The sequence below is a fragment of the Paramisgurnus dabryanus genome, chromosome 9 (assembly GCF_030506205.2).
Source record: "Paramisgurnus dabryanus chromosome 9, PD_genome_1.1, whole genome shotgun sequence".
Classification (NCBI taxonomy): Eukaryota; Metazoa; Chordata; class Actinopteri; order Cypriniformes; family Cobitidae; genus Paramisgurnus; species Paramisgurnus dabryanus.
The window spans coordinates 18,833,316-18,856,716 of record NC_133345.1 but is presented as its reverse complement, the minus strand read 5'-3'; the positions used below and the strand labels follow the sequence as shown (position 1 = coordinate 18,856,716).

The 23,401-nt window shown below is 36.9% G+C and overlaps 1 protein-coding gene across 1 annotated transcript; it reads right to left on the bottom strand.

The window, feature by feature from the left end:
- Positions 1-1,081: 1,081 nt before the first annotated feature.
- On the bottom strand, positions 1,082-20,550 carry gmps (guanine monophosphate synthase). Its single transcript, XM_065282982.2, has 16 exons — positions 20,350-20,550; positions 18,472-18,650; positions 17,743-17,857; positions 17,489-17,586; positions 17,282-17,385; positions 16,392-16,585; positions 15,163-15,328; positions 13,309-13,460; positions 12,822-12,995; positions 12,060-12,165; positions 10,639-10,754; positions 9,500-9,625; positions 7,899-8,014; positions 7,289-7,419; positions 6,035-6,207; positions 1,082-3,130 (listed from the first exon to the last, which is right to left on the bottom strand). The coding sequence occupies exons 1-16, from the start codon at positions 20,374-20,376 to the stop codon at positions 3,029-3,031; spliced, it is 2,079 nt and encodes a 692-aa protein (XP_065139054.1). The 5' UTR covers positions 20,377-20,550; the 3' UTR covers positions 1,082-3,028.
- Between the last annotated feature and the right edge of the window lie 2,851 nt (positions 20,551-23,401).

Here is a 23,401-nt window from a genome sequence, read left to right as displayed (position 1 = left end):
AGTTCAACCAAAAATAAAAATTCTGTCATAATTTACTTACTCTCATGTTGTTAAAAACCCACATACATTTCTTTATTCTGATAAACACAAAGAAATATATTTTAAGAAATATGTAACCAAACCATTCGTGGACCCCATTTACTTCCATATTATTCTTTTTTCTACTATGGAACTGAATTTGGTTACAAACATTTCTCAAAACATCTTTCTTTTTTAAAAGAACAAAAAATTAGACAGGTTTGAAACATGAAGTTCACTGACAAAATCATTTCTATAAAGAGAGAAATAATAAAGCACATGAAATCACATCCCTGGAAAAACAAACTAATTAACCAATGAAAAAGGATAAAGCAGGCACAAATTCCAAGAGCTCATAAGTGTTTGGAGTTTAACTGTGGCATGCAATACCGACTAAATTCAGTTATTCAGTTAAGTTGGTGCATTTGTGTTTCATGCTTGTCAAGACACTTGCTACACATTTACAGAAAGCCAGTATCCTAAATGCGGAAATGACTCCTCTATACCAATATTCCTTTCAGGAACACAGCGAAAAGGACCCACTTGGAAAATAAAATGGCATTCTTCTTCTCACATCGATATATTTAGATTTTATTATAACATTGTCCACCACGGGTCTCTGTAATAATAATACTAGTGTTGTAGTACTTGAGACCAGTATTGGTCTCGAACTCAGACTTAGTGGTCTCTGGATTTTATTTTAAGACCAGTCAAGACCACAACTGAGAAATGACACTAAATTGCTGGTTTACTTATTTACAGTATGTATTAACATCATTAATGTCAATTAATGTAAAACGTATGGCTTTAAAAACGATCAATGACTCATTTCTTATTTGATTTCTTTTGTTATTGTTGTGCCAGTAAGAGATGAATGGGGGATAATCTAAAAAGAAATCTGTCAACAAAATTATTACAAAGGCCCACAATCTCAATATCAATTTTTTATGGTCTTTGGTCTCTGTTTAGATGGTCTCGACTACAACACTGGCTGATACTTATTTGCTCATAATATCTAAATGTAAACAATTAATAAAAAGCTTTTTTGTAATTTGGACAGCAATTCTGAACACAAAGTTCTTTATTAAAGCTCATTTTTTGCATTATACAAATATCAGTTTCAAACTGCATGCGGTGGCTTGGTCTGAGGCACAATACTAAAATAAAACAGCACGGTTTCGTTTTTAGACAAACAAGAGAGGGGGTATGTCAACAAAATTGCATAAATTAAACTGAATTTCATGTAAAATTGCAGTTTACCCACTATGAATCTGAACTTGTTAGATGTATTTAATAGACAAGTAAAATATACACTATGAAAAAGATGACATAAGAGAGAAAAGACATTAAGATTTTGCATTTAAGACAAGGATGTTTTTTGCTATCGTTACAACGGAAGAAATGAAAATCTTTAAAGACAATAAATACAGAGTATGTTACATTTATCATAACAATTCTCTACATCTTAAATTAGACCGAGGGCTGAACATTGTTTTCCACTTGTGCCCAGTCAAAGTCCCTCTCTCTCTATACATTTATATATAAGACCAGGCGACTGTTAAAAGATTGGAATATTAACGTGACCACACTTACATTGACAGCAGTTCATGGTCCAATAACTGCTAATCTGACCTATAGAAAGGGTTTCTGCTCTTCATGAGTCCCCTCGATCATCTCTCTCTCTCATATTCTCTTTTACTGTGCCTTTTGAAACACTATTGCTCTGCTCAGCACAAGAAAATACCAAGGCCTTTATTGGTGAAAATAAGTACACTATTCATCCTACTAAAACAAAAACAGAAAACATTTTTAATTAGTTGTTATCCAGTAAAAAATACCTAAACGTTTTTTAAACAAGATAAATTTGCCAGAGAAGCCAAAATTTCAAGCTTTCAAATAAGCCTAGTGGAAATTTCTCTCATTTTTACCATAGATTTATGTTTAAAACAAGACAATAAATAGGCCAATGGGATGAAAAGCATATTTATGCCCTAAACAATTATGCAATTTTGCTACTCTGGTAAATTTGTTTGAGGTTTATTGAACTGTAAAACAATACAAAATTAAGAAAATCCAGCCCAGGCGAACTTAATCACGTTGACGTAAAAGCCAGACATCAGTTATTTTACAATTTTAATTTTTTCTTTTATCAACATTCTAGAAAAGAGAGAGAGGAAAATAATGCAAAATAAAATCACATCCCTGAAAAACAAAATAACCAAAAAAGATAAAACAGGCACAAATTCCAGGAGCTCTCCAACGTTTAGAGCCTCTGTTAAACCAACCATGCTGTGACAGCAGCACTCGTAAAACTCTGTATTTGGCAAATAATATTGAAAACACTGATTGGTCACGACTTTTTGTGTGAGTGAGTTATCACCTGCCACCTCCATCAGAAGGGTTCAGGTAAGAAATCCAACCAAAAATCAACACTGCGCAAGCTGGGTTAGTGAAAACAAACTGAACTTGAAGGTGGCAGAAAACAGCACTAGGACCTTAGCCCTTGACACAGAAGTCTTTTTTTTTTTTTTGAAAAAAGCTGCTTGTTCGTGTCATGCTGCACTCGGACAGTCAACTGCCCAAATATGACCTTTGACCTTCAGTGGCTACAATAGCGAATATGAAGAAGTGACCAGTCACAATGCATGAAACACAGAGCCGATATATATATCTATAAAAAAACTAAATCCATGTATCATGATCATCATCAATGATGAAGATAATGACAACAGCAATATTAATAATAATAATAATAATACCAATATTACAACCGACTCCAGAAAATGAGGCGGAAGTGAAGTAGCAGTTTTGCGCCAATCACAGTACAACCTGCCAGTGTAGGGAATGTTCGTCTCAGTGGGATAATGACAGGGCAGGCGGCGAGCCTAAAGGGGGGTTGCGGAAGCGAAGATAAGGGGTTTGGGGGGAATGTAGCAGTACTAGGAAGGGGGGAGGTAGAGAAGGACTTTAAGAGGATACAAGGATAAGTAAGATGATAAAGTCCACTGTTTTACTCCCACTCTGTGGTTCCCGGTGGCTTTGATGTGAGGTCATACATCACCCTCGATATACCCGGGATTTTCTTGATCTCGTTGACCATTTTGAGAACCACCTGTGACATAGGGCATGGGTTAGTGTATAGGAAAGTGTATATTTACTTAGGAAACATTACTGCATATCATTCAAGTTTTAATATATATGTTAATGCACGGCAGATATTTGTCCTAAGACAACCAATGTCCTAAGTGCCGTTAAAATGCTATAGGAAAATATTCAATATTTTACTATGTTCAACTTAGGTCAAATTAATACATACCTATCTTTATTCAATGTGTGCACTTAATCTTTGTACAGCGCGTCGTGAATGTGTTAACATTTAGCCTAGCCCCAGCACTTCGACCTCGGCGCGCAGTAAACTGAGAGCTGCAAACCAAGTGCTCTTCTGCCATTCAATATAGTTCAAACATTTTGAATGTTTTATTTTGTGCCACCATACATACTCGTGTAACTACTCATGTAACAGTCTTTAAATAGGGAAAACATGGAAGTGTTTGGTGGCTTCTAAATTCATCCTGGTTTGGATCCTAAGGAATGAATGGGGCTAGGCTAAATGCTAACACATTCAAGACGCACTGTACAGAGATTAAGTGCACGCATTGAAAAAAGATGGGTATGTATTCATTCATCTTCTAAATTGAGGTAAGAACAAAGTAAAATATTAAAAAACGATGGTGTTTTCCTTTAAGCAGTGAAAGGCTTAGTTTAAAATTTACTCGAACTCATGGCATCCAAGATGTAGGTGATTACTAGTTATAATACTGTAAATAAATATACATTTTTTGCACAACACTCAGGGTAACTCTTCATACTGAAGGTTTTGGAAGTATGGCAGCTTTAAATGGCAAAGGACCACCAAGAAGCCAAATGATTGACACAAAGCAACCAATGACTTTCACTTTGTGCCACGTCATGTTTAGGGGCTTGGAGATGCCACCACAATAACAGACCAATGTGAAACCATCATTCACAGGTGTCTCTAAAGTTTATAACAACAATAGCAAACACCCATGTTGTTTCACGACACACACATCTCCTGGAAATCAACCAATCAGAGGACGACTTCGAAATCTGCTGAAGTGTTTCCAGAAAAGTTTCACATATGCATCAGACGTTCAGCCAACGGTCCATGGGTGAGACTAGAGTGACCCCAACCAAACCCTAACCCAGATGTTTGTTTCATTTTAAAATAAATTGTCAGGAGCTGCAGGGATTAATTTAGTAGTGCCTGTATCTCCTTTTTTAACTCTCAAAGGTTTGGCACCTGAGGACTTTTATTTTATAATTCACCAAGGACCAAAATATTCTCTAGCGTTTAACTGAAAAACCAATATCACCTACATCATGGATGGCTTGAGGGCAAATAGTCAAGTCAATTTAAGTATATAGATCAATTTTAATTAGTGCTGGGCAAAGATTAATCGCGATTAATCACATACAAAATAAAAGTGATTTTTGGCATAATATATGAGTATGTGCTGTGTGTAATTATTATGTATAAATAAATACACACACATTCATGTATGTATTTAAGAAACATTTACATGTTTATATATATTTATTGATATTTTTATATATTCTATATTAAAAATAAATTAAAAAAAATTATATATAAGCAGTGTTGGGTAAGTTACTCAAAAAAAGTAATTAATTACTAGTTACTAATTACATCTTTAATCATGTAATTAGATTACTTTACAAATTACTCTCTCGCAAAAGTATTACTAATTACTTTCTAAATCCTATTTAGTACATGATACAAGGATAGGCTTGAAATGGCTCGAAAAAATAATATATAAAAGTACATCAATTATTCTGGTCCCACTTTAGGGTCCAATCATCTCTATTAACTAACTATTAACTACTTTTGCCTCAATATACTCCAAATACTGCTTATTAATACTAAAGAAGTTGTTAATTTTAAGTATTGGTAGAAATGGGGAGGGTTAAGGACGTAGAATAAGGTTTTGCAGAATCAGATATGTGCTAAGCATTAATAAACAGCCAGCATCTCATTAATATTAATGCTAATAATCAACCAGTTAATAGTGATAATTTTAAACTTAAACCATGTTAAATCCACCTTTGTATTACTGTTAACATAATAGTTTTAGAGTCCATACACAGTATTTAGTTACATCAAAAGTAACTGTAATTAGATTACAAGAAAAATAAGAGTAATCCCTTACTTTACTTTTTCAAGGGAAAAGTAATTTAATTACAGTAACTAATTACTTAGTAACTAGTTACACCCAACACTGTATATAAGTAAAACAATTCTGAAATGAATATATGAATGTGTGTGTGGTTAAATATACACAATAATTAGACACAGTACACGCACATATATTATGCAAAAAAACACTTATTTTGTATGCGATTAATCGCGATTAATCTTTGCCCAGCACTAATTTTAATTTCTCTGTAAACTAATCCCTTAAACATTTAAAAATGCAACAAAAAAACCCCACTGGATTCCCCTTTTTTGTACCCCATCTAGCTGTTTTCGACCTACATGCATTGTAGGATTTAAAGTTTTTAACGACACCTATTAAGTCACCTAGTTAGTAGGGCTGCCTTATGATTAGTCACGACTATTCGTTTGCAGAATAAAAGTTTTTGTTTACATAATTGTTATACACAGTACATCAACAAATATTATGTATATATAAATACAAACACATGTATGTATACTTTTAAGGAAAAAATATATTGATACAATAAATATTTATACTTAAATATGATATAAATTATATGTAAATATACAAATGTTTATTCACATGCAAATACACATTACACACACATTTAATATGTAAACAAAAACTTTTATTCTGCAAGCTCTACCAGTTAGTAGTTTTAAATTAGTTTGAAAACACTTCAAGTCAAACTATATCCATAACAAAACGTTGATTATTGGTTATCACCCTTAACCTATCAGTCCACATGAATGATCTCTCACCTCTTCAGGGATTTGGTTGTCTGGTGTAGCGGCAATGCCCGTCATGAAGTCGCTGGTGATAAAGGTTCTGATGACGACGGATCGTCTGCAAGACGGCTGCTTCTGTAGCGGGTCACGGTCAAAGTGCAGTGGAGTGAGAATGATTGGCATTTGACTGATCTTGCCAGAGTAGCCTGGAAATAAAGCACAACATAACAAATCACACCCTGAACCCAATGCCCAAGTATAAACAAATAGAGCACTTTATTACACGGCTCTCTGGAATGCTTGATTCTGATTGGTCAGTTGAGACATTTGCAGGTTCGTTCTTTTCGAATAATAACCGCTCCAAAATAATAACGCATAGCCGGTACTACTTTTCAGTAAGATCGCTCCGCGCCAATAAAGATTACTGTTTGTTTGGCGCCATCTTGTGACAAACACTGGACAACCACGACAAGACACAGACAGCTTACTGAGACTGAACTTGACAGCTACGAAGCCAACACACAAAAAAATACAGAATGGGGATTAAAACTTCTCAAAGACTGGCTAAAAGAGAAAAAATGGAGACAGACAAGTATGAAGCAGAGGATCTTAATAAGGTATTACGATCATTTTATGCATCTGTGCAAAGTTTCGCGGAAGGATAAAAATGTTAATTTAAAACAAATATGCCAATAAAATGTTTCAAATTCATATTCATGTCCAGTTTTTTTTCTTATGTGACAAGTAGCCGTGTAATAAGCGGGATAATGTAGAGTCAGCCGGTAGTTATCGGGAAATAAGCCCCTTCAGTGTGATACAAGACCCTCCGCTTCGCGTCGGGTCCTGATCACACTGTCGGGGCTTATTTCCCGATAACTACCGGCTGCCTCTACATTATCCCTTACATAACAGACCAGTTACACTCCTTCAGCAATCTCTGCACTGCAGTAATTCAATAAACCACTAGGTGTCCACAAACCCTCAATTTTACTTCACTCATGTTGTTAAAACTGTATTTTGTTTTTGGGTTTAAACATTGCTTTAATCAGTTGTGCATACACGTACTGCATTCTCCTAAAAATACAATATTTGTGAAATTTCAAGCTGTATGAAGAACAGAAGTCAACAGTTGCAACAACATCAGCTGACATCTAACCAGCCACATTTTGACTGAGACATAGTTGTGGTGAAAATATTTCCTCAGCTCGTGCAGTAGCCATAGCAGTGCTGGGAATGTTTACGCATATAAAGGTTATGACAATAATGAAGTGGACAGTGAGCTCTTACCAGACTCTCTCAAAATGGAGTGTGCTACAAAGTCAGCCTGTCTTAGTGTGCTCAGTACACCAGTTGTCAGGAAGGTGGGTGTGATGTCAGTGGGCGGCTCTTTTACGTGTGACCCAAAGACGTAAACAACTCTGCAAAGTAGATGAAAAGAACATTATAATAGGTTTCTATATACTTAAAGAAATGTTACTTGAATCCTTATATCTGAGAGGCTTTGTATGAAAGCGCCTGCTAAATTAATAAATGTAAAATGTTGTTTGTTACTCAATGCCTCAGCTTTAGCTTACCATAGCTATGCATGGGTTGCATGCCAAGCTCATTAACATAAGGATCAGTATTTATGAGGTGCTTTACACGGTTAAAAATGAGCGTGTATGGAGCGGGATTTGAGGCTGATTCATGTACGCACACTTGCAGGTGATCTGCATTTTATAAAGAGAACATTGTTTACAGGTGTGCGTACACACAGCTTTATTAGTCTGAATATTTTTGCTGTACACCATTTTTGGCATTTGGGTGCACGTACACTTTAGTAAAGATCCTAACGCACCATTTATAAATGAGACATGAATAAAGCTGATGAACACAAGATGAAGTCTGATGATATTACCTGTTGATGGAGTGACAGATTCGAGGGATAAGTCTGGCCAGGAACATCAATGAATCCCAGTGAGGGGCTTCTTTACTGCTCACCCCACAAACATAACTGTATGAGCGGCAGTCACCCTGTACAGATGAATGACATTGAATCTGAGTTAGTACATCATCTGACCGCCAAGGCTCTTATAAAGGTACACTTCACAAAAAGCTAAAAATATTTATTTCAGATTTCATTTCAATAGTGTAAAGTTTCTCCTAGGTCTCAAATGTTGTGTCCTGTACACACAGTTAAACATACCAACAAATTTAAACACGTGTATAAATACAGAAAACGGCATGTAGAACTTTTTCCCTCCTCATGAGTCAGCATGTCCCAGCTTTTAGTCTGAAGACTGTGGTAATTTTAGCACAGTGTGGTACAGTAGTACTCAGTCTATAAGGGGAACACCCAACCATGCATCATTGAGCTATGTGGTGAGACACACGGTCTGGACTGGTTCTGTCTAATGGCTTCATCTCACAGAGAAGTAAACCACCTTCTTCTGTCCAATCATAAATCTGTCTATAAATACAAACGTCATGAGACTCGCACACGGCAGCACAGTAAGGCAATGGAGGGGTGTCAGTCGATGTGCTGATATAATATAGTCTCCTTGACATTAACAACTCCAAATAACTATACAACTACATCTGATCCTTAACATTAACAAAGGGAGCGGGCAGGAGAAAGAGAGCCAGTAAAACATGTGCATCAACAACTAACCACAGAACTGTGGGCATAGGAAAATGTGTTGTCAGACAATGAATGAAGCTATGAAGGCTGGTTTAAATTTAACTTAGTTTCCCTAAAATGAAAATTCTCTAATGTTGTTACAAACCTGCACTATAAAAAAAATACTTAAAAACATTTTGTCAAATCAATATAATTTTTGTTGATGTAAGTTGATGTAAATTAAAAATGTAAGGAAGGAAGAGGAGATATTTTGAGGAATGTTTGTAACCAAACTGATCAAAAGACATATTGACTTGGATGTCAATGGGGCTTTTGATTGGTTTGGGTGAACTATCCCTTTAACACAGATGAGCAGTCAAAGTAACCTAACAATTAAAAAGAAAATAAAGAAAAGGGATGAAGGCTGTTTTCTTTACACGTTTACGAAGTCAATAAAATACTGCATGATAGGATGTGTACCATTTCTGAACACTGCGCATTGAATGCCAAAATAAATGACACTTATGCTGCTTTAAATGCAGTAAGACCATACAGTAGTTTAGATGATGTGTGTTTTTTTTGCCAGTTTTTGCCTTTATTTAACAGTGAGTGGACAGGAAAGTACAGGGAGGAGAGAGAGGAGTATGGGACTGGCAAATGACCATGAACCGGGAATCAAACTTGGGTCCCCGAAAGGTCGAAAGCACCACATGTCGGAGCGCTGCCAACTACACAATCTGCTCCGACAGATGATGTGTGGTTGACAAAAAACTTAATTTTCCTACTTTTTTTTAAAAACAAAGCACTTGAACATGACAAATTCACAATTACAATTTTCGAAGTGGAAGTAGGAAATTTCCAATGGCATGTGAAGACATGCAGAAGAAGCAAAAGCTTACCTGGACGCCAACAGTTTTGATTGGCAGCAGGAAGGCATTAAGTGAATGAAGGCTGGTGATCTGCATGAGTTTTTCCTCCTCCTCATCTGATATGCACGACTTCACTCTCTGAAGAAGGGTGTGTGGCTGAACAGAACATCAGACCGTTTGAGATTTTATGGCATGTGACCAGGCTTGGGAGGGTTACTTTTAAAATGTATGCCTTTACAGTTACAAAATATTCAGTATTGGACAGTATTATTACTTCACTAAAACACCCCCCAAAAAAATAAAAGTAATGTAATCTGATTACTTTTGGATTCCTGCAAGGTCAAATATATAGATCATTTTTTTTTACATAATTATAGTATATACAACATTTAAAAAGTCTACACAATCTATGGGTACATATTAGTTTATTTTAAAATGCTTTCTTAATTTGGCCTGAGACGTTGCCGGTGGTAGCTCCCCTACCTATACAGCTAACTTTTTTATAACTCTTCAAGAAGAGATTGACAAGGGACATTGTGATCAGTGTTGCCAACTATTTTCAATTGAAGATAGTTAAGCTTGCTTGAAAAGTCGCTAAATGTTGCTAGATTACATTATTAGCAAATCAGTGATGTCACCATATCGTAATTGCATTCTAAATACATTAGCACTTCAAATTCCCTTACTTTTTTGGACTGTCACAAACTATATTTTAATACAGCCGAATGCCTAATTTTTCAATTGTATAATATTTGTTGTCAGACAACAAAACAAGTATGAAATAGGTGACTGAACCCATTAAAAATACTTGTTAATGTAAACGTTGTTAACCAGCAATCTTGCTACACTGTTCTCACTGAAGTCCATCTAGGTGTGCAACTGAGATATGTTCATCTTTATTTGTCCAAATAGTCCAGCTTCAAAACAAATTTGGATCAAACATGATCCAGATAAATGATTAAAAATGCTGTTTTGCAGCTCATTCACGCATCAGCTTCATGCAGTCTCATCTGAATGTGTCAAAGTTGGCAACACTGATTGTGAGTAGACTACTCGTGTGCTAATTTGTACGGCTTTCCGGAAACACAAAACTTACAACTGCAATCATACAAACAGCAGAAATATTTGTGTGTGTTATTTGCGCACCACAGTGTGGTTTAAATCCGTACCTTTTTAACACTGGCAGAGAAGTCTGTGATGATTTTTAGGACGTTGTTGGTTTCAGCAAAGTCTTTACAGATGTAAGGCTCATCAGCACATATGACTCTGATGGCCAAACCTGGACCTGCAGCACAAAAAGCATAAATGAATGATCATACACCAAAGTCAAGTCATAACAAGATTTATATAATGCATTTAAAAAAAGTGTGGTCACTGTAATTTACTATGTTGTTTTAGGCCTTTGGCACTATGGATGGCAATAAAATGACAAAAAGACAATTGTGGGAAAGAGAACAGGATTAGGAAATAATGTGAACCAAAATTAAACTTGCATGGCCCCCACAAGCACCACAGCTCAATGTTTCAGACAACTACACACAATTCAGTGTTTAAACAAAGCCATTGCAGGTATACACATAAGGTCCCAAAATATTTAACAATTAATAACATTTGTTTTAACAGATTATTGGTTGAATTTAAAGGATTAGTCCATTTTCTTAAAAGAAAAATCCAGATAATTTACTCACCACCATGTCATCCAAAATGTTGATGTCTTTCTTTGTTCAGTGGAGAAGAAATTATGTTTTTTGAGAAAAACATTGCAGGATTTTTCTTATTTTAATGGACTTTAATAGAGCCCAACATTTAATACTTAACTCAACACTTAACAGTTTTTTTCAACGGAGTTTCAAAGGACTCTAAACGATCCCACACGAGGCATAAGGGTCTTATCTAGCAAAATGATTGTAATTTTTGACAATAAAAATAACAAATATACACTTTAATCCACAACTTCTCGTCATGTAGATCCGGTCGTGATGCGCCAGCTGACCCCACGCAATACGTCATGACGTCAAGAGGTCACAGAGCACAAACGCGAAACTCCGCCCCAGTGTTTACAAGTGTCTTGAAAGAGCACCGTTCCTACGTTGTTGTATGTCAACTGATACTAATTAATGTCTTTGTGGCAGTTTATTGTTTAAAATGGTCCACAATTGTGCGTTTTATATATGTAACACGTGACCTCCCTACGTCACTACGCATTTACGTTAGGTCACGCTGGAGCGGACCTACGCGAAAAGTTGTGGTTTAAAAGTACATATTTTTTATTTTTCTGGTCAGAAATGACAATCGTATTGCTAGATAAGACCCTTATGCCTCGTTTGGGATCGTTTATAGACCTTTGAAACTCCGTTGAAAAAAACTGTTAAGTGTTGAGTTAAGTATTAAATGTTGGGCTCAATTAAAGTCCATTAAAATTAGAAAAATCCTGCAATGTTTTCCTCAAAAAACATAATTTCTTCTGGACTGAACAAAGAAAGACATCAACATTTTGGATGACATGGTGGTGAGTAAATTATCTGGATTTTTCTTTTAAGAAAATGGAATATTCCTTTAAGTCAATTTAAAAAATGAGTTATGTTCTTACCAGGGAAAGGGTGTCGAGAGACGATCTCTTCAGGGAGCCCTAGTTCTCGACCCAATGCTCTTACTTCATCCTTATGGAAATCTTTCAGCGGTTCGATAACTTTTCCCTGCAGGGAGCAATGTCCACAAAAACCACCAAAAAAACTGTTAAGATGGAGGCGTAATTGTGTTTCTTTAACATTAAAAGGAAAAGCCTCCCTGCCGTGCACCTCTATTCTGTTACACCGAAAGGCAATCCAAAACCTATTTCAGCCAAATAAATCACAAAATCCTTTTATTGCTCGAGTTCACTAATATTGACAAAAGAAACATTATGGGCCAGTTTCCTGGAAAGGGTATAGATTAATCCAGGACTAGGCCTTTTTTTTACAAACATACCTTACAAAAAACAATACTGGTGTGGTGTGCTTCTAGAGACTAAACACTGTTAAGATGTGTCAGTGCAAGTTGCTTTTAAAGTAAGGCAGCTCAAACATGCAATTTAGTCTGGGACTAGGATAAACCCTGTCTGGAAAACCACACCTACAAGTATTTCTCTCTTTAAGTATGCCAACACTGAAATAACATATTAGTGAAACAATACTACCATTACAGTAAGCAATTCCAGATAAAAGAGGACAAAAATATTTTAACCTTTTGCATTATGTAGATATAGTAGAGTCTGAATCAAGGAATCAATTATAACATCACAGATTGGACTCAAACTTGTGCCATCTGGTGAGCACCATGGATCAAAATGAACCTGGTCGATATTGATCTTTACCTCATCTCTGAGTTTGCGGATGAGCTCTGTGTCGTTGTGATGCGTTTTAATAACTTCTGCTTTCCCACTAGCGAGATGAGAGGCGCTCTCAATCAGGTCCGGTCTGAGCGTGCCTTGTGCCAGGAATACATCCTCCGGCTTTAGATTCATCTCTCCGATCACCTCATTCGCCACCTGATAGAGACAGCACAATAATATAAGCCTTTATATTATAGCACCACTGTCTGCTACACATCCAGATCACTTTGCAACTCATAACATTTTAATGCTCTGTAATTTGTTTACTCTCCAGGTAAACTCTAGTTGATGTGTACTCAGGATATTTAAAGGGAAATCAATAACAAATTCAGTTCTGCATCAACATCATCACAGCGCCATCTTAAAATATTGACAACATCAATTCGGTTAATGGGAGATGTCTGGTAATGGCTCCAGCATGAAGCAGAGAACAAGATCGTAGGAAGCAATGCAGAACAAAGCTACTCACTTTTACAAACGTATCCCCAATGATCTTCCTCTTTTCTTCTGGATTGGTGGTCATGTTGAGGGTTTTGCTGATGCGTTTTCTAGGTGTGCGGTCCTCCTCTGATATTGGCAGGGTAGTGGTGCCATTGTAAAAGGTGTGTGCTGCGTTTACCACTGAAAAAAAAAATGAAACAAAAAAAGCTCATTGGGGAAATCCAAGAGAGCTAAAATTTATTTTTTAATATTGGAGAGATCTGATCAAACTGATATAGCCAAAGTTTAGTGGTGGGAAACTAAAGTAGTCAGATTATTTTATTAGATTCCATTTAGGACAGACATATCACCAATAGCAGATTTTCATGATGATAGTTGGCGATGGCTATTAGTATTATTATCATCATCATAGTTTTACATTAACATGTGCATTGCGTGCTTTTCTTCGCATGAGAGGGTTTGTGGGCTTCACTTTGCAACACGCGAATAATCTTTCCCGTATGCAGCTAGACTTAATGCGCGTTTTGCACGCTTGCTCGGACCTGAATGCGCGCAGGATGGACTCCTTCTAGCACCTAAACTTGTAATGCCCATGATTCGGACTCTTCCTTGCACATGAGCTTGTAATACGCACAGCTCTGACATTTCCTTGCACTAGAGAAGTTGGCACGCAGGGGTTTAAAACCAGCGAGTGTGCTGTTCCGGCTCCTGGCACACAGGAATTTTTAGAGCGGATGGGATTTAATGACGAGCTCAGATTAATGGCATCAGTTTTAAGAAGGTTAAGGTCATGACAGTGTTGCCATTACTTCTTTTTGTCCACCAATCAAGTGACTTGTCAAGAAATGAGTAAAAAATGGGGCGTATCGCCCAACACTAATTCCATTAAAAAAAAATTTTAAAGAAAGAAAAAAAGAAAAAACTGATCCCATTTTATTTAAAAATATTAATTTATGAACTAATATATAAGTGTTATACAAGTAGTACATTGCACCTTCAGGAACCCATTTCACTAGCCTGGGTTTCCCCATGCTGCCTTGCGCGCAAATTATTCACGCTGCAAGTCTAGCATGGAAACTATGGCCCTTTTTTGCCCCTGAAATAGGGAACCAATCACAGAACGGGGAGGGGGCAGCAAGACGATGACAAAGTCTATGCGACACACCGAAGCAGTTTTGTTATTTGTTATAACACAGCACAGACGCGAAGTTACTTTTCAATGCCACCTTAGATAGTGTTCTAAGTAGTTTTGAATGCAAGTTTATTAAAAAAAGAGCAACTTTTGGCATTAAACAATTTCATATCCAAGAAAGATGTTTGCTAGGCATCTTCGTCGACTAATTACAATTAACTTATAAATGGTAAGTGATATTTATTAATATCATATTGTCTCTATGTCTGTACTGTGGTTGTCACAGTGCCACTAACAGTGCTTTCACACCGCCACCGGCGAGAGCGTCAAAGTGGCGGAAGTCATTCATTTTCAATGAAAGCCAGCGGCGAACTCGGCTGAGCAGCGGCGCGGCGCGTCATGTACGGCGTGAGCGTCTAGGAGAGTTGAAATTAGTTCAACTTTATGGTAATGAGCTATGACGCGGTTCGGCGGCAACCAATCGGAAGGCGGAAACCTCCGCTTGAGGGAAGTTCATAGAACTCTAGGCATTCGTAAACCACGCCTCAAATACGAGAAAATGAGCATGGTTCCCAGACGACGTCTCATTCTCTATGAGACTGTTCTGGTGTTAGCCAGGCTACCATTTCACTGTCATAAAACTTTATTTCTAAGAATTTGGGATATTCATTTGTTATGATTTAGCTTTTTATAATCACAGAAATCCTTTTCATATTTTACCCATCCAAAAGAAATATTTCTAAAAATTACCTTTGAGATTGATGCCGAGTTTTGTCAGTGCTTCCTCAACGCTCTGACTCTCTTTTTTCCTCATGAACCCATTGTCAATATGAACAGCGATGACCTGCTCTTGAATCAGGGCTTTATTCAGCAGAGCTGTGCACACAGTCGAATCTACACCACCACTTAATAAAACCTGCAAAAAAAAATTACCATTTACACACACAAAACATACAACAACTCTGTGAGACCCTGCCTGTAAAAACCAAGCTAGTCATTTTTTTTTATAATTTACTGTTTTCTAAAACTAAACCTACATAGTATAAAGAACATTCAATGAAAATATAACCTTAATATCTTTAATATCTTGAAACTTTGATGCTCTTAATCTCAAATTAGATTACGAGATTTTGGCCTGGATTTCACTTGAAGGGTCACAAATTATTAAATATACATAGAAATACTAAAACAATGTAATAGTGCAACGGCTTGGGGGAAGCAGGTTCAATACACAGAAAGGTTATTAAGCCAATAACACCCTCTGATCTATACTCTAGAGAGAAGACCCACTTTACAGAGTCAATCACCTTGCTTTAGCAAAGAACGGCGCTTAATTGGAATTTTTTTTAATTACTTTCCCTCACACACTATACACTCAGATCCCACCCAAGCAAAGCCTAGAGCAACAACAATTAACAGACAAATTAAAGTACTATGCTCATAAGCAAATATGGCTTCAACTAAACAAAAAATATGTCGTAGATTAAGGTAGATGCATATTGCATTGATTCCACAATAATAGCCGCACATGAACAAAGGTGTTTAGGGATTGGCTGCTTAGCACCGGCAAGCTGGTCCCTGTTAGAAGATACCATAACTAAACCATTTGGTTGTCAAAAACATCTCCATCAATTGACAGCCATTATTGAAGGGCTTGGGGCTGTGTGAGTTCTTGTAATGCCATCATCATCAGTGCAATCACAACTCAGGTGATTGGCTGAATATCAATCTGAACCCAGAACTGAATGCCCACAAGCACGGATGCAAAAATGTACATCATCTGAATCCAGAACTGAATGCCCTCAAGGCACAGATGCCAAAATTTAAATAAGTGGTGGCAAGTAAACAGAAATTCTAACCAATAGATTTCTCCTGTCATTCCTCCCTGCTTTAAATGCACGTGCTTATAAATAGCATTATACCCTAATAAATCCATATATCTTTAATTGATGGTAAATGCAGGGTCGTATTGTACTCACCAGAACTTTGGATTTGTCCACCTTCTCTCTGATCTCCCTGATGCAGGTGAGCTGACGGTTCTGGACAGTGAAGTTATTGCTGCAGCCAGCAATCTCAAACAAGAAGTTGCGTAGCATATCCATCCCTCTTTCTGTGAGATCCACTTCGGGATGAAACTGAGTCCCATACAGCTTCTTTTGTTCATTAGCAATACCTGATATACAAAAGACAAAAAATACCTTAACTTCAACATTCAGCAGCAGACACAATCAACCTATTTAGGATTTAGGACATTTATGCCACAAGCTGTGAAAACCTGGCTAAAATAATTCATTTCATCTGTGTGATTTACCGCTTTCTAAATAAAATTATCCTATATAATGTAAAGAAAATTGTGTGAAAATATAACCTTGATATCTTTTATATTGACCAAGTAAGCCCAACGATTGAAATTAATGTAAAATCAAACCTTGAAGACGCTAATCTTCTAAACTGGATGATGAGATTTAGCCTGGATTTCACAGGCTGGGACTAGAACAGTCTAGAACAATCAAACTTATATCAAAAACCACTATAATGGATCCAGGGTCTGACTATTTTAATGCGTTAATGATTAATAAATTAATTGCATGTGTTAATGCTGACAGCCCTAGTTTTAACATTAAATGAAGGTCTAAACGTAGGTTTGTGAGGACAGAAGATTTAGTCCCGTCTCTCTCTGCGCTTCACTGCTCTTTTTCCCTTCATGCAGTTATGAACTTGGGACCATGATGAGCCTTTCAGTTCAATCTTCTTTTGAGCGGAGCAAGCCAGGTTCGATTACCATTTAATGTTAAGTCTATATGAGCAGGCGAACATACATTTATGTAAACCACTGGTCTAAGCAACCTGCTGTTTTCTGTTTATATACCTGCAATAATACTTCCGGACTGGGCGACAACTTTAAATCCATCTGCAACTTTGTCGACACTGTCTCCATGTGTCAACAGGACAGCTTCTTCTTTCTGCAAGCCCCTGTAAACACATAAGAACGTGTGAGCGTAAATGTAATTTTTTCATCAACAGCTACGAAATGCATTATTCATAACAAATGAAATACTGAATGAGATATTTCTACCTAAAGAGAGAGCAAGAGTTGTCCAAAGTAATGTCGAAAACACCGTCCTCTCTCACACACTTCCTGTGAACTGTGCCTCCAAAAACTTTATTCATCATCTGAGGAATGCAAAACACATATATTGTGATATTTTATGGGTCTATTTGTTCACAAAACTGACACTATGATGGATTATGCTTATAAAAAGACTGTGTGATACATGGCTACCAGATGTAAATGTTAAAAATGTTAAATGTAAACAGAAAAAATCTGACCTGCATCCCATAGCAGATGCCGAGAACGGGTTTTCCAATGGTGAATATGGCCGGGTCAAACCAGGGAGCATCCTCTGCATAGACAGAGTTTGGGCCTCCAGATATAATAATGGCCCTAACATCATACAAAATGTTTGTTAGGCAATATGTAAACCAAAATACAGTTATAAAATCTCTAGTGGCTAAAACAGATGCATTGAGGCGGTCTCAACTTGAAAGCTACAATGCAAGGGCCAGATAATAGTCAGCCCTGACCCAAGTTGTGAGTCTTCTATTACACACAATCTGAGTCCTTCACTGTTCAACTATTTAAGAAAACACAACTGCTTTGTTTCCTTTTATGTCCACACAGGTGGGTTGCACAGCACTCTATGTTCTCGCAAGCACAGAATAACATAACAAAATAAACCAATCCTGACGTTTATCTTCACCGCTGACTGGTGTTTTGCAAATGTTTAAGACATACAGTATTACACCATTGTCACAATTTATACAGAAAAATGAATTCCTGATCTTAACATATGTCATTCTTTAGTCTTTACTGCATGATGCAACTACTGTCTTCACAGTATACATTTACATTTAATACTGAGCAATTCAATGATGCATCTTTCTTGCTTGCTTACTGTCCCGTTTCAAACATTTCTAAGAGTCTTCCCTGGTGCTGTTTAACATCTTCAAACACCATCTTTATGCAAAATAAACAAAACTTGGTTCCGATGGGCTCACCTGAAACCCTGCTCTCTGATGGCAAACGCTGGCGTCTCCAGAGGCAGAATCTCAGACTGGACGAAAAGTTCTCGTACCCGCCGGTCAATCACTTTCCCATACTGTGCTCCTGCATCAAGGATCACCACGGCACCCTCGTAGGAACATAAACCATCTTTGGGTTCTCCAACAATATCCAGCTGCGTACACACATACAAAATACCGTGAAGGCACAACTCTCATAAATGCTTAAATTAAGCATGTAAAATGTGACTAATTAAAGCTGTGATGCATTTTAAAGACACATGTGCGCATGTGACTAGAAATGTGCTGTCATGCGAAACCAAGGCAGGCAATAGATGTCACATAAAAGCGCATATTTCTGTCAGACCCTGAACACTGGGTGTTGATGTAACACAAATTTGCATATATTCCATTAAATATATTGTTTTGATCCAAGATGTTTTCAAATTAAGGCAGCTTAAACACAAATTTTAGTCTGGGACTAGAATAAGCCCTGTCCGGGAATCCGCCCCAATATCCTTTAATGCGTTGCACTCTCTGTAAAACACCACACAATTACAGAGGAAGTAAACATGATAAAATGAGGTTAAACAACCCTTCTGGGATTTTCTGGATTGAAAGTATAAAACAGACGGAAACAAAGTGTTCATTTTTATTAATTATTAACGGAGCAAGACGATTTGAGTTAAAATGTTTGACTAAGGAGGATCATGTAAAAATAAAGGCATTTTAGCAATAGATGGACTTTACCCCACACATGGGCCCCCATCATGGAGAACAGGGCCCAGGGAAAAGGGGGTGTTATAGATATGGGAGTAAAAGTGACAGGGAAAATTGTCACCCACCATGTATTATTAGGTGTAACAAAATTTGTGTAGTAAACACTTTGTGTAATATTTAAAAGTTAAGCGTTTCATCTCATCTGTATTCAGCTTGTAGGTGCCCATTGCAAACGTTCAATAACACTACCAAAACTTTCATGGCTCAATCAAAAACGTAAAGTTGGGAATTAAAGATCATCAGAGGCATCTGAAACAAAGTTAAATTTTTACTACAATGTAGTTATTTAACGCATGTCCTGCAAAAGCGGTTATCGCTTGTTACAGTTTATATTATGAACGTTCCCACGTGGTTTGTGAGTGCAAGAAAACAGCACTACACTCAACTCCAACAACTCTAAGTTAAAGCATTTAACAGCTGGTAAAATTTTAAAAACAAAGTTTGTTGACGGGTATTTGAACCATGCAAATGTTAACTAGCAGTATATGTCCAAAGAAACGGTAACAACAAAACAGCACTCAATATCCAATGTGAATATGCATTGGCCTGTTTATAATATCGCTGCGTTGGTAATAGCATGAGTAAGTTTACTTACACAGAACATGTCAATTTGTTATTTTTGAAAATGTTTAAGTTACAACGTTAACTGCGCGATAGCACCAAAATCTTGTTAGCAACGGAGCCTCAGCATTGCCTCACTGAATGTGCAGCTAACTAGCATTAGCTTAGCCTCGTGGACAGTGCTCGCGAGTCGCGAGCCCAGCCGAAGTCAGTGCGCGAGCTTTTATTTCTCAGGGCTGCGGTCGTTGAGCCTCTAAACCTCGCCCGGGGCACCCAATGCTTTCGCTATCACTTTAAACACCCCGAGATCACGCGGACAGAGTGCTACATGCATGTCCAACGAAGATAAAATGTCTACAATAGTGTTTTCATAGATATACAACAGTCACCAAAAGCAATAAAACGGGTGCCCTAAGTTTCCCCGTACGGGCAAGGCCGCGTGTGAGAGGATACTACCGGAGGCACCCCGAGCCGGTGATACAAGGACGGGAGACTCGTTTTTACTTCTGCGCACGCTTAGGCCGGTTTACTGACCTTGGTATCCCCGTTACACAGCGCCATGGATGTGTGCTGTGGAATGGACAACCCAGTCCCGCGTGTTATTCTGTCGTGAGCGTGTTCGGTGATTTTCTCCTCTGCCGCTTCCGTGTGATCGCAGACGGTATCAAACACTCGCCTGCTTGCCGCTTTACTAGGACAGCTCCGCAGCTCAGTCAAGCTCAATACAAGTGTCGAAAGGGAGGAGTTTGACGTTTAGACTCAGAAAACTTTCTGTTGGCTGGGAGATCACACAAGCAGGGGCTCGATATCAAGGGCAGAACTTTATTTCAGAGTTTCAGGAGAGATTTATTTTTTTCCCCTAAAGTTAAAAAAAATACGATATGAATGGTCCTGGTTTAAATAAACATGTAGATCATAAAACGGGTCATGGCCTTATAGTTACCGTAAACATTTAATAACAACACGAGGGGCTGTTATTGCAGAAATAACTTGGCACCAAAATGATACTACATACACAAGTTATTATAATTTTAATATACGTTTTTTGTATGATTGTATGATTTTATTATGATTGTATGTACTTACAATATTGGCAAACATACATAAAACAAGAAACCCATTATAACAAGCTAAGGTGAAAATAAAGTGCTAGGTGAGTGAAAATATAATAAAATTATAATATGTATAAATATAAAATATTCTCTTTCTCTCATTTACGGCAAAGAATGACAGGGTCAATATCACCATAAGTGTCTTTACTTCATAATTTCCAAAATAAAATTTGTGCACTGACAAATCATGGATCAGTGCCATTGTTTTATCTCAATATGCACAACAGTAATATTTTTGTAAAACATATTTGTATAAACAACTTAAAATAAAGCCTAGTCCTGGATTAATCTAAACTCTTTCTGGGAAACTGTCCCAATATGTTTTAACCTCCGGTGAACAAAGACAGACGGGGGTGGGATATCACTGAGTACATCAGTTGTGTATTTCTACAGTGTTATTTACTCTATAATGGTAGGGTGGCCACCAATTTACTGAACACATGGAAAATGTTTAATATTATTATGAAAATAGAATATAAATGATAAAAAATGACAAAATGATATATCATCAAATAACTTGAGAATAATAACATTGAAAGAGTAGTGTAATTGTATTAATTCATTTTTACACTAATTGAAGTTAGTTGAGCAGAATACATTTTAAGATATTTATCATTGTACTTATATGTGTGTAAATGTTTGACCATTTATAAAACCTTAAAATTGTATAAGTTTGCATTCTGTCCAAGAGAACTGGGTGATTCTGATGAGGACACCAAATTCACTTTAAAGTGATTTTGACCTGACAGATTGCTACAGTACAAAATCAAGCTTGTCCATTACTCTTCATGGAAGTTTTCTTGTTTATACCTGGTTTGAATGAGTACCATTCACTCCAAACACCCAAAAACCAGCATTCACTCCCTGCTAATGGGAAGTAATTGATTTAGTTTACTCTCACGCATCTTGTCACATGCCTTTATTTAACATGCTCTGTCACATGCATTTAAACCTTTTCGCCGAAATCATTAGGCTCCACATCGTCCTTCATTATCTCTGCATAGATGAGAATGAGAGGGAGGGGTCTGGGTTGTCATATATGACACTATTTTCATTATGAATAACACTATCTTTATCATAATAAAGTATACATAGACAATTATTAAATTTATTATTTCTTTCTCTTGTCTTACAGTTTTGTTTACTATGTGGTTTAATCACACACTGCAGCTGTGGCCTTGGGAGAAAAGGACAGCTATTTCAGGGTATAGTCATGTGTTTAGTGCATGAGTTTGTGATGTAAGTTGATCTACTTTTTATAATCTTTTAGATATCAATATATACCCACGTAATATGTTTTAAAATCCACATTTACTAAGCATGCATACAGACAAATCATAATTCAACAAAAAAATGGAATGAGATAAAGCATATTTACCGTGCTGTCCGAGGAGAGGGCTCCGAGCTCGGAATTTTAGCCCGAACCCAGAGTACTCCCCCCTCTTTTACTGTGATAAATTAATCTAGATGAGAGTGAGGTGCTGGGGTGGAGGAGGGATGCTACAAAAAATCTGTCACGGGACAGAGGTGAGGGACTGCCATTTATAGGCACCTCTTTGCACTGATTGGTTGGATCACATGACCATGCTCCTCCCGAACTTAGTTAAATAAACTTCATAAAAAAGCAAGCACAACTTATACCACATGTATACAATAATCACATAGGCCTTTGCTAATCACATACTAATTATAATCTGTATAATAATAATAATATAATAATATGATTGAATATAATGAACATGACATATATTTTACATATTATACATTATCTATATTAAATATATTATACATTATTATAATTTTCAACATATACTTTTTCGTGTAATGACCATTTTTCACTCTTTGCTTCTTCACTTTTTGTAAATCTCTTTAAAAACATTTGCTTAATGCCTAAAGCGACACTAAAGCTGCTTATTGCATAAAGAAAATATAAATGTATTGAAAAGTCGAAACATCAATCACTTCCTCCGCCCACAGCATATAAAAACCTTAACTCCAAAAATAAAAACAACGCAAAGCAGAATTTTACCTATAATGAATATGATAATGGATTACTTATTTTAGCTCTTTTGCTTCGGTGACATTCTTCTCAAAACTTTTCTGTGGAAAAGCACTGTGTTGAGGAAAGCCCTTATATGGAGCTGGTTTGCTAGTGTATTATGCAAATTACCTTGTGCATGAGGCTGCTTATTCAGAACACACCAAATTCATTAAAAAAGAGTTTAAAGGGCACCTACTATACCCATTTATACAAAATGTAATATAAAGCTATAAGTATAGTTCAGTTTTTACACATACGCGAGGATCCGCATATAGTGTGCATGATGCCAAATTGCTAATATCACTGTACTATGCTTCGCAAGGCTATGCATCCGACTGTGCGCGTTAGTCCGGTGCACGTAAAAAAAACAAGACTATACTCCAGGCTTAATTCTCAGGTGTGCCCAGTATGTATCTGTGACATTTCAGCTCAA

Excerpts from the sequence above, each read along its gene's own strand:
- gmps (XM_065282982.2), bottom strand. The coding sequence starts at position 20,376 with ATGGCGCTGTGTAACGGGGATACCAAG. Across the intron at positions 17,858-18,471 it reads ATCAGAGAGCAGGGTTTCAG|GGCCATTATTATATCTGGAG; the intron begins GTGAGCCCATCG and ends GTATGATGTTAG. Across the intron at positions 12,166-12,821 it reads TCCGCAAACTCAGAGATGAG|GGAAAAGTTATCGAACCGCT; the intron begins GTAAAGATCAAT and ends TGCTCCCTGCAG.